This window comes from Durio zibethinus, chromosome 7 (assembly GCF_047325235.1).
Source record: "Durio zibethinus cultivar Kanyao isolate XHJ-2024 chromosome 7, ASM4732523v1, whole genome shotgun sequence".
Taxonomy (NCBI): domain Eukaryota; kingdom Viridiplantae; phylum Streptophyta; class Magnoliopsida; order Malvales; family Malvaceae; genus Durio; species Durio zibethinus.
This window is the reverse complement of record NC_143168.1, coordinates 24,252,008-24,266,731: the sequence shown is the minus strand read 5'-3', so window position 1 is coordinate 24,266,731 and position 14,724 is coordinate 24,252,008. Positions and strand designations below refer to the sequence as shown.

The 14,724-nt window shown below is 29.8% G+C and overlaps 2 protein-coding genes across 2 annotated transcripts; both read right to left on the bottom strand.

The window, feature by feature from the left end:
* Positions 1–6,825: 6,825 nt before the first annotated feature.
* Positions 6,826–7,716, bottom strand: LOC111277844 (germin-like protein subfamily 1 member 13). Its single transcript, XM_022864270.1, has 2 exons — positions 7,498–7,716; positions 6,826–7,365 (listed from the first exon to the last, which is right to left on the bottom strand). Exons 1-2 carry the CDS (start codon positions 7,633–7,635, stop codon positions 6,826–6,828), a joined length of 678 nt encoding a protein of 225 aa, XP_022720005.1. The 5' UTR covers positions 7,636–7,716.
* Positions 7,717–9,592: 1,876 nt separating this feature from the next.
* On the bottom strand, positions 9,593–11,303 carry LOC111277843 (germin-like protein subfamily 1 member 13). Its single transcript, XM_022864266.2, has 2 exons — positions 11,142–11,303; positions 9,593–10,953 (listed from the first exon to the last, which is right to left on the bottom strand). Exons 1-2 carry the CDS (start codon positions 11,263–11,265, stop codon positions 10,400–10,402), a joined length of 678 nt encoding a protein of 225 aa, XP_022720001.2. The 5' UTR covers positions 11,266–11,303; the 3' UTR covers positions 9,593–10,399.
* Between the last annotated feature and the right edge of the window lie 3,421 nt (positions 11,304–14,724).

Genomic DNA, 14,724 nt, shown 5'->3' with positions numbered 1-14,724 from the left:
TCATGTTTTATGGTTAGTTTGAGTACAACGCAAAAAACATGAAGTTGAAACTTGCATTTATGATATGACAACAATAGATGTTTCATGATAGCATAATTTAAGGGTAAAGGCATTGCAATCGCCATTAAGCATTGTAGGCAACAATTTTGTTCTTCTTTTATATTATTATTATTATTATTATTATTAATCTTTAAAATAAAAGGAAAAAAAGTAAAAAAAAAATCTTTGATTTCAACTTTGGCAGCCAAAATCAAGTTGCCAGTGTGATCCAAATTTCTCCCTAATACTGCTTAACTTGGCAGCATAAAATTCGATGACCAAAAGTCACCGAACAAACTTCCAAAATTTTCACAAAAAAATATCCAAGGAGATCTGAGATTTAAAATCCCAGAAGCTCTATAAATAGAGCTAAGTTCTACAAGAAGACTGAATAGAAAAAAAAAGGGGGAACATACGTAATAAAAAAAAAACAATAGCAAACACAAAAAAATTTTCTTTTTTTTTCGAGAATGAAATTCTCGATCTAGAAAGTTGTAGATGATTTTTGAAAAATTTGGGCTTAAAAATGTGTTTAAAAAGTGAAAAGGATCATTGGGGAAGTTTTTAAAATTTTTTGGGTCACCGGAATCTGAGAAAATTTAAATTTTTTGACAATCGAAATCTGGGTTTGTCGTCAGAATCTAGAAATTTTTGAATTTTTTGGCACCGGTTGAAGTTTTCGGCCATTGGTGCACGGTGGCGAACGACCAGAAACTAGGTTTTACGGTAGTTGGCAAGAGGTGCTGGGATTTTAGAACGAGACGCTCTGGGGTAGAGAGAGAGAGGGGAAAGAAAAAATAAAAAAAGCTAAAACACGCTTTTTATAGGCTCCCTAAAACAATGTCATTTTCGGCATCTGGACTGAACCCGACCCGCGTAGGATCCACGCGTCGACCTGCAAGCCAACTCGACTTGTTTCGCAGGTTTTTCTTTTCTTTTTTTTATTTTCTGTTTTGATTTTGATTTTGATTTTTTTTGTTGATTTTTATATTATTTTTTTTGTGATGTTATTATTATTATTATTGTTATTTTATATTATTACTAGTAATAATTTTTTGGAAACAAATAAATAAACAGAAAAAAATAAAACTAAAATAAAATAAAGACCTAAAAAATATAATATGCAAATAATAATAAGTATTTAAGGAAAATAAAATTTTATTACAAGCAAAAATATTATTTAAATTTCACCAAAGTGTTGGGATAATTTAAAAAAAATAATTTTTGCTATAATATTAAAAATTATAAAAAATGATAAATAAAAGAATAAATTGTTTAAATGAATCTTTTAAATGTAATTGTTAGAGAAAGCTAAAAGAGTTTAGTTCTCTTTAATTATTGTAAGTAAAAATAATTTTTCGGATTTCACCATAGAGTTGAGATAATCCAAAATTATTTTTACTAAAACAAAGATTGATTTAAACAATGTAAAACAATAATAAAAAATAATAAAGAATGAAATTAATAGTAATTGATATCTTGAATTTTTTTTAAAAAAATATAGAAAATCGAAAGAGTTCGATTTTCTTTAAACAATATATTAATATTTAGATTTCGTCGATAAGTCGGGATAATCTAAATTTTTTTTTACAAAAAAATATAATTAAACAATAAATAATAAAATTTTTAAAAATAATCATAATAAAGATTAATTAATTAATTTCTTTAACTATAAAAAAATGATTTTATTTAGGATCTTGCCAAAATTGAGATAATCTTAAAACTTGTTTAAAATTTTTAGGATTTGACCGAAGAGTCAGGATAATCTTAAAATTTGTTTAATAAATTTTGAAAATTCACCGAAGAGTCGGGATGTTGCTAAAATTTTTTTTAAAACAAATAATTAAAATATCTTATGATGAAGTTTCGAGAATTTTATGAATGGTCAATTTTCTGAAATATTTTCTAAATAATGATTTCCTATAAATTCCACCAAAGCATTGGAGAATTTATAGAATATGAAATAATAATAATGTTAATTTCCTAATAGAGAAAAATGTTTTAAAATAAATTTAAGAAATTAAACTTAAATAAAAAAAAAACCCCGTTATCAAAATTATAGGATTACGCATGTTTAAATGGTATTGTTCTTCGAACGGATGACATGATGGTGCTAATACCTTCCTCACTCATAACTGAACTCCTGAACCTAGTCTTGATTTCACAGACCTAAACTTCTTTTAGTAAGTTTTAATTAATTTTAAAATTTTTTACTAAAAGATGATATTTTGGATGGCCAATCACACCCTATAATAAGATTGGTGGCGACTTCGAAAAATTTTCACCAAGTGATAGCGATCGAGTCCCCTCGGATGAAAAATCGTTATGACAAACATGAGACCATTATGTATTTAAAGAGGGTGTAATAGATGGAAAGAATTTTACTTAGGCATGACTCATGGAATAAGGACTTTGACATTGCATTTATAATAGCCATAATGCATTCTTGACAGAGGCTTTTCACACCAATTTTAACAATACTCATATTTCGTCTCCTTCCTATAGTTGAATAAGATCAAGGGATGCTTGTCACTTAAATGCTGAATTATTTTACCTAGGTGAAAACATGTTGGGTATGGAGAGGGTGTAGCAACTCAAAAGGCAACTCAGTGCATGTTTTGTGCAAGTAATATTTGCATATTTCATAAACATAAGTAGCTTCAGCTAAAATTTCCCACTAGCATGCCTTGTAATAGAGAAGATTTTCATATTTTCTAATCATCGTTTGAAGTTTAATGGATGTTGATGATTAAAATATTCAATTTTTAGACAAAGCAAAACAAACACAACTAATGTAATTCACCTAAAAATTATATGATATTACTCCTATTGATTGCTTCTTACGTTGATTCACTTACCTGAGCATGGGTTTAAGATGTTGCATTTCCTTGTTGTGTTCTTTCATGCTCTAAGCCAAAGTGTGGTCCGTATTCAAATTTTACATCCACTGACTGAGAAGATCAAAGGTTACATTTTTTAGTTCAATTTTTTTCCTCCATACGCAAACATTTAGTATATCATTTAGTTATATTACCTTGAAAGAGTGTAAATTAGTATGCTTACTTTATCAAGTATGCATTCAATATGACCAATAAATGAACATTCATTACAACAATAAACATGATAATTTGGATTTTGTTTTTCCTCACAAATATCACAATAATATTTTTCGCAATCATCTTCTCAAAATGGTTTCATAGCTGTGAGTGAATGTTTGTGATATTTATTTGTAAAAGTAAAAGGTATTAAACAGTCGAAATGAATGTTGAAATTACATTCCACACAACAGTTAAAAATGCTCCCTTCAACATGCTTGGCAAAAAAAATGAACATTTGTTGCGTTTGAATTTAATTGTTTTAGATGTGCTTTGTAAATAAGTAAGATCGTGCTTGTGTCACGTATATTTTAAGGAAGGTTTGAGTTTAGCGTAAAGAACATGAAGATGAAAATTGCACTCATGACAAATGTAAATGTTTTCACTATAGCCAAATTCTAAGTTAAAGGCACTGCAATTGCTATTGAAATTGTAGCTATGATATATCCAAAGAAAGTGTGAGGGATGTAAAGGATGTTATAAGATTTTGTTTGGTATCTTAATCAAGCATGATTGATGTACAAAGGACTTAACAAGACATTAACGACAACCATAGGACAATCTTAATAGAGGCTTTTTGTAGCAATACTAATACTCCCCCATTACCATGCTATCGTTGAAGAAGGTCTAGGAATGCATGTGGTAGAAAAGCTTAATTGTTTCGCCTAAGCCTTTAAAGCTTTTGGTCTATTAAGGTTTTCACCATTAGTTGAAGAAACACATAAGAGATCAAGGTTGAAACTACAATGAAAGAGTAAAACATTTATCACAAATGAAACTCTTACTATCAAACTTAGGATAGTATAGAGAAAGTTGGTTTTGGGAGTGAAAAAGATGTGAAATGTTTTGAGACAATTATTGCTTAGCATAAGATGGATGTAATCTAAACTTGCAATGTTCACAAGTAGAGGCCTAACCATCAATTCGCCGATTGCATCTATCACAACATGCCTCATGATTTTGGTATTCATCATAGAACAATTAGTGTTAATGAAGGAAATGTTTGATATCCATTCCAAACAAACAAAGAAATTAAGAAATACACTTATTTGGAGATTGAAAAGAGAGGTTGAGTGGGAACTGTAAGGGGATAGAGAGGGTGTTATGAAAATATGAAGGCAAAACAATGAGCCTTTCAAGTTCTTGAACCATGAAGAGGAAAAGAATATAGCTAAAAATAAACAGGCACAAAATTAACTTTCCCTTCCCACATTGGAAAAGAATAACGAAAATCCTATAAGTATATTCCTTTTTTACGGTTGAAGAAAAGAATTAACTTTCAAAGTTGCATAACAATGATTTTGCAATTGTGAAGGAGAGATGCATGACAAGGAACTCTGCAGCCCGGAACATTTGGGATAGAAATTACAGTCTAGCAACCTCCATTTCCTCCTCGATGCTCATCGATTGACTGAAGCAACAAAGGAAAAATATGCAGCAATTTCAAAGAATTTGTATACTATAAGGAAGGAGAAACAGAAAGTACCTAACATGTCTACAGGAATGAAAAGGAAGCAAGCCAAGATGATTCAAATCAACGGTAAATATCACTGTCACAATACCGTAACATATAAGAGTAAAATAAAATATCACCATTTTAAGTTCACTTGTATGAATCCTTGGTTTTGTAAGTTTTTCTGCTTTAGACCCAGCCCGCTACGAGAAGAGAAGTCCAAGAAAGAATTCATGCTACAGGTGCTGATAGCTGTGGACTATTGTAGAATCAGTATTCTATTCTTAACATGAATAACATGAATAAGACCAGTTAAGGAACCATAGCCCCATCAGATAATTCCCCCACACTAAACTGTAAAACATAAAAAGGTACACTCAGCCCTCTATGAGAAAAGCATTTTACATAACCAACTTCTTCTATCCCCATCATTTTAAGAGTCCAATGTGTATATTTCTTATTCCACTCTCTCGTTCAATGAAATTGATAATATTTCCAAGCTTTTGCAACCAGGCACAGCATGCAACCCAGTGAAAAAGAGTAATAAAAAGAAGAAAAGATACCAAATAACATAAAACAAAAGGGTGTCATAACATTGCAAACATAGTTTAAGAATTGGATAAAGTTAAAAACAACAGAACCCAGTTTGGGAAGCAAAGTTCAATACTTGAAATGACACTTTCCAGATAAAGCACTTAACTTTATCCATTAAAAGCTAATACCCATTATTGAATTCATCACTTTTAAGTTTTAACCCATATATATAACTTTCAATATCAAAGAAGGGATTGAAAATCTAATAGAAAATGGAACAGGAGCTTAAAGGAAAGAACTTTGAATAACTCATTAATGTTGCAAGCTTGCAGATTGGAAGATAAAATAGTAAAGAAGGAAAAGGCATGGAGAGAATGTAAATAAATGAAAAAAAAGAACACACCTTTTAACTTCACAAATAAAATTAAAATGATAATATACATCTCATTTTTTTAAATTAACTTTTTTATATTTTAAATATATGCTAAAAGACGTGTTATTATTTTAATTTTGCTTATAAAATTAAAAAACTTTACTATTAGTTTATTTGATAATTTCTTTTATTTTTAAACCTAAACAAAACAAACACCCTGTTAAAATCATGGAAATTTAACATATATAAAGTCCTATATTTGTTTATATGTAATTATTTTTTTTTTTTTTTGCGTTTTTGGAGATAATGAAATGATAATAAATCAAATGACGACATTAACAATGAAAATTCAAAATTTTCCTCAATAAAATGCAATTTTTTTTTTTTATGTCCTAAAGCAGACAGGTTTGGACGGGAGTATTCTAGAAACAAAATTATATGGTAGTATGGTAATTAAAATGAATTTTAATATTATAGGATCAAATTTGTATACTAAGAATTTTTTTTTTCTATGTGTGACAAGAGAAGAATCATGTATGTAGCCGAGTTAACTTAGGAAAGACAATTTTCGACTAACATGACCATCACAGGGCATAAATTAAGTTTCTTATCACATACTGACATTAACGAAATGTCAAACCAAATGCAATAAACAAGAAGAAGAACCCAAAAGGAAAAAAAGGACACAAGGGGAATCAAATTGTGCAAGCAAAAAAAAAAAGTAGGTAATTAAAGAATTGTTGAGTGAAAACGACTTCAAACTTTATAAACCCTAAATTGCAGCTTGCAAGAGTATTCAATGAGAATGCTTTTATCGGAAAAATTTAATCATAAAACATATTTTTCGACAAGAATATTCTCACTAGACTTAATCATAGTAAGTTTTAATATCACCATCAACAACAGTACAAGGCCAACGAGTATGATTCTTTAGTTACATTCCCGTCATTATTTGACTAATAAACATAACTATTATATCCAATTTTCCATAACAAAATACAAAGTAATTGTTTGAACCATTGACAACATTGTTGACAGCCTAACAAAAATACTAATTGATTGCTCCTCTTTGTAAAAGATTTTTTGATAATATAGATTGCAATAAACAGTTGAATCTCAATTTGTTCAAATTAACTTCAACACAAAGTCAGACAAATCAAGACCCTGGTTTGTTTATGGTCCCATTCTTTTCATGATTTAACTTTACCGTATATCCTCTTTAATAATATGATGAAAATAGACAGAATTGCACACTGCATTATGAACTGTAACGGGGACATGGAAAAATCATTTCAAACGAAGCAACTAAGGGGTAACTTCATGTTATTCAATCAGAACTGTGTCTGAAGATATTCCGCCACTTTCTTTTCCAGTTTGAAGGCTTTGGTAAGAACACCAGGATTGATAGGTGGGTTAGAGTCAAAGACTGCATTTGCAATAATGATAACACCAGGATTTTGGCTGCTGAGGCCAGCGAAAGCGATGGCATCAGTTTTCCCTATATTTAACTGGAAGTGAATGAGACCAACTGGGAAAACAAACACATCCCCTGTCTTCAGGACTTTGGTGAAGAAACGATTATCTGGGTTGGATGTCACAAAGCCAACATAAAGTTCACCCTTTATCACAACTAGGATCTCCGTGCCACGAGGGTGAGAGTGAGGAGGGTTTAGTCCACCATAAGGTGCATAATCAGTTCGAACCAGGGATATGCCAAGTGTGTTAAGTCCGGGTATTTGGTCAGCATTGACAGGAGTGACTTTTGATCCCACTGCATTTGATGTGTTTCCTGCTTTATCAAGCCCTGAAAAGAAGAAGTCATCTGCTGTGGCAAGCTTTGGGTCCTTGCAGAACTTCCCATTTACAAAATACTGGATTAAAAGAAAATGACGTTAGTTACTATAAATACAAGTTTTCATTGTGTGGTTAGTATGATGAAAAACATTTCTTCTTAGCTGAATGCCTTTACTCCAGGCTTTGGCATAATAAACAACAACATGAACTGAATGCATACCGGCATTCTTGGGGCCATTGAGGGCTACGCAGAAATCCATGAGAGAGCTAGGGTCAGAGGCTGAGGCTAATGTGGAAGCCAAAGCCAGGAAAGCAAAAACTACGAGGAAATGGTTCACTCCTTTCATTTCGGATCGCTTTGCTCTATACTTCTAGTACTTATTTGCTATTTGCTCGAGGAGGGGATGAGGAATTTTACTTGGCATACAAGGACTATTTATAGATGAATAGCTTTTTATGCTGTTCTTTAAATATTCAAATATTTTTTTCAATTAACTTTGGTTCAATATTATTATTGTTTGTTAAATAATGAAATATCATAATTTGAAAATTAATAAGATGTGATGTATTTTAGACAAATGTCAAAAGATATATTTTGAAGGTAAACTACATTCTAAATCTTAGACTTTAAAATTGATAGTGAATATATTTTTAATATTTGAACTCTTTTTTAATTAAAATGAAATAATTTCGATGAACACTTAATTATATATCAAGTATAAGTCATACAAAAAATTTATTATTTAAACGATATTGTTATAAAATTATAATTTATAGAATTCATACTATTGTTAATATTATTAGATCATATACTTTAATTTAAAATATTATGTACCTGAGAAAATAACTAATAGGTAAATTTTTTATGGTGTTTTTCAATAAATTTAGACTCATTATTTTTCTTTTTCATTTTAAAAATATTTTATGCCTGTTTTGTTTCTTTATGCTATGTTCACCAAGAATATTTCAGCTAGAGGTATATGTGACTTATTTTATCCAGACATTTATTTTTCATGAAATTCTTCCATTATGGATTCTGATTGGGGTAATTGGGATTTCTTTTGTCCAAAACTAGCATGAAAGGCCCGCTCCAATGGAAAGCAGTAGGTGAAGAAGACAAACGGGAACAAGTTAATCCCAAAAAACAAAAATGAAACCAACAAGAGAAAGACCATCAAAATAGTCAAATGAAGACTACAACAGGAAAGCAAGAACCAGTGACAGAAGACCCAAGAATTTAGGCCCCAATTCTGATAAATAACTCGTACTAGAGGCTTATCAGCAACTTTCAATTAGTAAATAAAATTCTCTACATCAGGACAACAAAGCTTCATCTTGATACTTCTATCATTCCTTGGATTTATTTTGTTCAAAATTTGATAAGCAAGTCAGCAGAGGAAATATTCCTGCCATTCAAGTTTTAAGTAATAACTGTTTACTGAATAGTAGAAGCATTTAGAACGTTTGCTCGTCTTGCTTTGAAACTAAAAGGAATGGTTTATTTGAAAAATTGGTCACTTGATCCATGTAGAACTTGTGCTAGAAGCAAAAGTATATGCACTGTTGAGAAAAATCAAAGCTACAGTTTTTTCCCCTCCTGGATGGCATACAGTAGTTGAAAATAGCAGTTGGCTCAGTAATGGTTCTTCCCACATAACTAGATGAACATTCAATAATCATACACAATATTAGTCCTTTAATCATTAGGGTCAGTTGGGACATCCTATAGTTAATGAACTAAGTAGGAAAGAAAATTGTTCAAAGATGTGGCAATAGAGCTAGCCGGCTAACTTGTATTGTATAATCAAGAGAAAATAAAGATGAAGAGTGGTTAAAATATTGGTAGGTGATGACGACATTGAACCTTGAATAAAAAAACATAATGTTGAACAAATTGCAACATCCAACACTAATGTCCATAGCCGACAATATTCCAAAATTTCTATTTTAATAACCCAAATCATGCTGTGTAGTCTTCCATTATTCTTAGACTTATCATAGCTTTTGTTTTAAGGAATGATTACTAGTAATTGTTTTATACAAATTTGATTTTTATCTTTTTATGTGTTAGATATCCTATGAAATAAATTTTCAGTCAGTTATGGCAGTTTCTATTTTACACAGGTTCTTATTAGTCAAATTTATATTACTATTTTACTAGTAAAATATAATTCAAAATGGATTTCCTATATATATATATATATTTGAGTAAAAAAAAGGGCATTATTCTTAAATTCAAAGACATAATGCTCACTTGTTCATGACAGTAATTTTTTTTTTCAGTCATTATCATGATGGATAGAACTTTTCGATCAGACTTCGAGACTGTTCAGTGCAGAATGTATCATAAAAGTTTGCGGAAGGTTCTGTCGGTTGCCAAGTATAAATCTACTGAAACCATGTATACAGGAAAGGTTGTGTCAACTGTCAAATAAAAAAAAAGAGTCATTTGTTAACGATTGCTGTTTGTTATTGAAATGGTTGCTTATCATTTTGCAATAGTTATTTGGTGACAATATCAGTAGTAACTGCCCTCAAGAAAGGCCCTGAACTTGAAGCTGGGTAGATGGTTAATGACAAAATACTTGCTGCAGCAATGCCATGAGACTCACAGAAAGGTCAAGGTCCAGAATGTTTTCAGGTCCCTATGAAGATCAGTTGATTGACTCTTTAACAATATTCCATGCATTATTTGTAATCTTTTGGTTGGGGATTTTTCAGTTTTCAACTTTCTGAAACTATGATCAGATGTCTCTCTAAATCTTCCCAGCGGCACTGGATCTTTGGCTTCTTATTAACAAATTCAGTGTGTTCTGGATTCTGGCAATTAAGTTTGGAACTTTCCAAGATCTAAATTAAAGTATTCTCAGAAAGGGTGCTTTCAATGAGATCTAGATAAAGGTTGACATTAGCTCCTAATTTGGAGCAAACTGTAATAACTTAATATATCCAAAATCAACAAACAATTGGAGGATTACATCAGCAGAGATACATAAGTAACATTTTTATTTTTTATTTTATTTTACTTCAACAATAATTACTAAATAAATGATGGAAACATGTCAAAAATTGTTCAAATAAGTAACTGTTCCATGGACGTTGAAAATTGGTCTAATTGTTATCCCACCAGAATTTTGACTGAAGATATTTCACCACATTCTTGTCCAGCTGGAAGGCTTTGGCAAGAACATCAGGATTGATTGGTGGGTTTGAACCAAAGACTGCATTTACAATGGTGATAACTCCTGGATTTTGGCTGCTGAGACCAGCAAAGGCAATGGCATTAGTGTTCCCTATATTGAATTGGAAATGAATGAGACCAACTGGAAAAACAAAAACATCTCCTGGGTATAAGACTTTGGTGATGAGACGGTTATCTGGGTTGGATGTAACAAAGCCGACATAGAGTGTGCCTTCTAGGACAACCAGGATCTCCGTGGCACGGGGATGAGTGTGAGGGGGGTTTAGCCCACCATAAGGTGCAAAGTCAATTCTTGCCAAAGATATGCCAAGAGTGTTGAGTCCTGCAACTTGTTCCACATTAACAGGAGTGACTTTTGATCCCAGTTGATTTGATGTGTTTCCCGGCATGTTCAGCCCTGAAAAGAAGAAGTCTTCTGCTTTGGCCAGCTTTGGGTCCTTGCAGAACTTCCCATTTACAAATACTGCATGAAAGAAAAAAATATTAGTTGATACCATGCCATGCAGAAAGAAAAGATTCTCTGTAGTTAAGTATGTTTCTGGAGAATATAGAAACACTGCATCCTTGCTGAATGTCTTAGTTCAGGCATCTATATCTATGCACCCAACTTATATATACAAATCAAAATAGAGAAATTAAGGGAAAACATACCAGCATTCTTTGTGTCATTGAGAGCTACACAAAAGTCCTGAAGAGGGCTGGGGTCAGAGGCAGAGGCAAATGAGGAAGCCAGAGCCAAGAAGAGAAAAGCTACAAGGAAATGAACACCTTTCATTGTAGCTAGGCTGGTTTCAGGCTTGATTTCTTAGTTTCTTGCTTGGGTAGGATGAGTAATCGCTCTTGAAAGCATGCCTATTTATAGGTTTGAGTCTTTGAACAAGTATTTACCTGTTTCTTATGGACTTACCAAGTCAGCAGCGACTTGGTTTTTGTTTCTCAATAAAATTTGAGGATGAATTATTCTTCAGCCACCATGCAAGTATATCAATTTTGAATCCCCATTTCCAATGCTTACATCACTAAATTTTGACGTGGAAGTGGTCTTCTTGTGCATTCCAAATGTTTTCCTTGTTTCTGAACTTGGGTGTTGAATTAACTGAGCTACTCCGTTGACTTTAGCATAAATTGATAGTTACTGCAGGCTGCCAGCACTTCATCCAATTTAACTTGCAATTCAATTGAAGTTGACAGTTTCCCTTACAGAAACTTCTTTCTTAATTTCCATAGTATTTAAATTAAACATGCTGGCATTGCAGATGAGGCAGATGATACATGTAACTAGTCCATTGCACTTAACTGCAATTTACGCTACAAATTTTTGACGATTCAATCAATCACTTCTGTTGAGTAGCTCTGATAAAACTAATATGCTTGATTCTTTATTCAGAAAAAGAAAAATGTACTAAAACCAATATTATGGGTTTTTTTTTTTTGTTTCTTCTTCTTTTCCCACTTCACCATTGTCACCATTTGCAAGGGTTAGCAAACTTCAACTGGCCTCAATTAATTCAAATAGATTGTAAGACTGAATTAGTAGTAATGAAAAGAAATGAAAGTACCAAAAGGAAATTTTAATAACCAGCAAGGCAGATTCTATGAATAGTTTTTGTTCTCAGTTGACCAGGTTTATTTTAACATGTTCCTTGATACTCAATCATATGACATCTATGCTTATCACATTCAAAACATTATTAATTTCTTGCAAGTTCAATTAATAAACCATGCTAGACTGAAACATTCCAGTTCTTTTGAACACTTCAGTTATCCAAAAATGAATGGGGCTGCTTTGAATTGATCTCTGATCTAATGCGCGAGAACTGTTTAAGAATTGTGGAAGACTCAAAGTAACTCTTACGGACATGTATACTCTTTGAGCATTGAGTTCAGTTGGTGATTTCTTTATTTAATCAACTTAACTAACCATTGAAGCAAATTATCAATGCCAAATGGAAAAAAGCCTTTCTTGACATTATGTATCCTTTGTAATCAATCTTTGTTTCAAAATGGCAGACTTATAGATATCGTTCATAAATTTATGTTATGATGATCTGGTCTAAGAAGAGTTTCATATTTTTCATGACAGCTAATTTCTACTTAGTCATTAGATTAATAAAAAGCAAAGGTACATACGTGACAACCCAATCTCACATTGAGAGATTTTAAAAATCTATTATGATATATAAGTTGAAATTTAAATAAAAACTTATGAGAAATTTTTTGTGAGATAAAATTATGAAACATTTAGATCAAAGTGGATAATATCTCACAAATTAGGTACGGATCTCTACAAATAATATTAAAGAGGTCACCAGTCGGATGGAAGCTAAGTGCTACATCATAAAAACCACACGATTTTGTCTCACAAAAAGTATCTTATAAGTTTGAGTTTAGATTTTGACATATACTAGTTTTATTCATTGTTAACCAAATTATAATTATAATATAATATAATATAATAATTTTGATATTTTATAATAATAAAATTGAAATAATTATCATCATATTAAATTAAATTAAAAATGTAAATTTAAGTTAAAAAAATAAATATAACAAAAAAATTAAAATTAAAATTCCAATAAAAAATAAATATTTAATGTTTCTTTGTTTTGAATCTTTTTAGAAGTTTTCTTTTAAGTATTTTAGTGTTAAGTCATCATCTTCATTTTTTTTTAATATTTTTCTTCTTTTTTTAAATTTTTTCGATTATAAAAGATTGTCTTCTATCACAATCAAATCAGATTTTGTACTTTCCTTCTTCTCTATTTTATGTTTTTTCTAGAGCTTTTTTAAGCTTTTTTAGTGGTAGATTTTTATCTTCAATTTTATAAATTTTTTAGGCAATTGATCATTGCCGAACTCATTTAAACTATTACGTTTCATCTATTTACTATTGAAAATTTAAATTTGTTATTTTGATTTGAAACCAAATTGTTATAAAGTTTTTGTTACTTGAAATAAAGTAAATATATAATTTTTTTTTCATTATTAACTTCTATTTTTAACATGTACTTATTTATGTAATATAAATAATTTTGTAATTTCATTTTATAGTAAAAAATGCATACTTACATGAATTTTACTAATTAAAAATATTAATTTGTAAACATATTCTAAAAAAGGGATATGAAGTAATAAAAAACTATTAGTATCTCGATGTAATAATCAATGATGTTTATTTATGTATTTATATGAGATATTGACTAAAACTACTTTTAGTATCAAATATTGATTTCTTAAAAAGCAATTAAATATACATAACTTACTAAAATATGTTATACTAAGAGTTTAAATAAAATTTTACTTAAAGGTATACCTTATCCTAATCAAATAGCTTTTTATGTTGTTCTTAAATGTTCAAATACTTTTTTCAATTAACTTTGGTTTAATATTATTATTGTTTGTTAAATAATGAAATATCATAATTTGAAAATTAATAAGATATGATCTATTTTAGGCAAATATCAAAAGATATATTTTGAAGGTAAATTACGTTTTAAATCTTCGACTTTAAAATTGATAGTGAATATATTTTTAATATTTGAACTATTTTTTAATTAAAATGGAATAATTTCGATGAACACTTAATTATATATCAAGTATAAGTCATACAAAAAATTTATTATGTAAAGGATATTGTTATAAAATTATAATTTATAGAATTCATACTATTGTTAAGATTATTAGATCATATACTTTAATTTAAAATATTATGTACTTGAGAAAATAACTAATAGGTAATTTTTCTATGGTGTTTTTCAATAAATTTAGACTCATTATTTTCTCTTTCATTTTAAAATATTTTTGATGACAAATTTTTTTTGTATGATTGCTATCAATGTTATAAATGATACCATAAAACACAACAATTTATTTTAGTAAAGATATAGCATTAATCTAGTTACTATTAACATATTATCAAATAGACAATCAATGACATGCAAATATAGATAAAGTTATGGCAAATTTTCACTTCAAAATTTAATTTTTTTAAATAAAAATATGTTGTTATAGTAATTGGTACATGAATATTATTTTAATTATTTATATATGTGTAGAATATCCACAAATATTGTAACTCAATACCTTAGTATTAAATGGCAATTAATAAAATTTTTAAATGAATTAAATATGTTAGACATATTAAAAAATACAGCTCTATATCAATATTTAACCAAAAAAAAATACTAAGCTAGTAATGATTTACTACTATATGTTATTGATGATTTGCTGCTAA

Coding starts and splice junctions, on each gene's coding strand:
- LOC111277843 (XM_022864266.2), bottom strand. CDS start 11,265: ATGAAAGGTGTTCATTTCCTTGTAGCTTTTCTCTTCTTGGCTCTGGCT. Junction 10,954..11,141: donor CAATGACACAAAGAATGCTG/GTATGTTTTCCC, acceptor TCTTTCATGCAG/TATTTGTAAATGGGAAGTTC.
- LOC111277844 (XM_022864270.1), bottom strand. CDS start 7,635: ATGAAAGGAGTGAACCATTTCCTCGTAGTTTTTGCTTTCCTGGCTTTG. Junction 7,366..7,497: donor AGAATGCCGGTATGCATTCA/GTTCATGTTGTT, acceptor CTTTTAATCCAG/TATTTTGTAAATGGGAAGTT.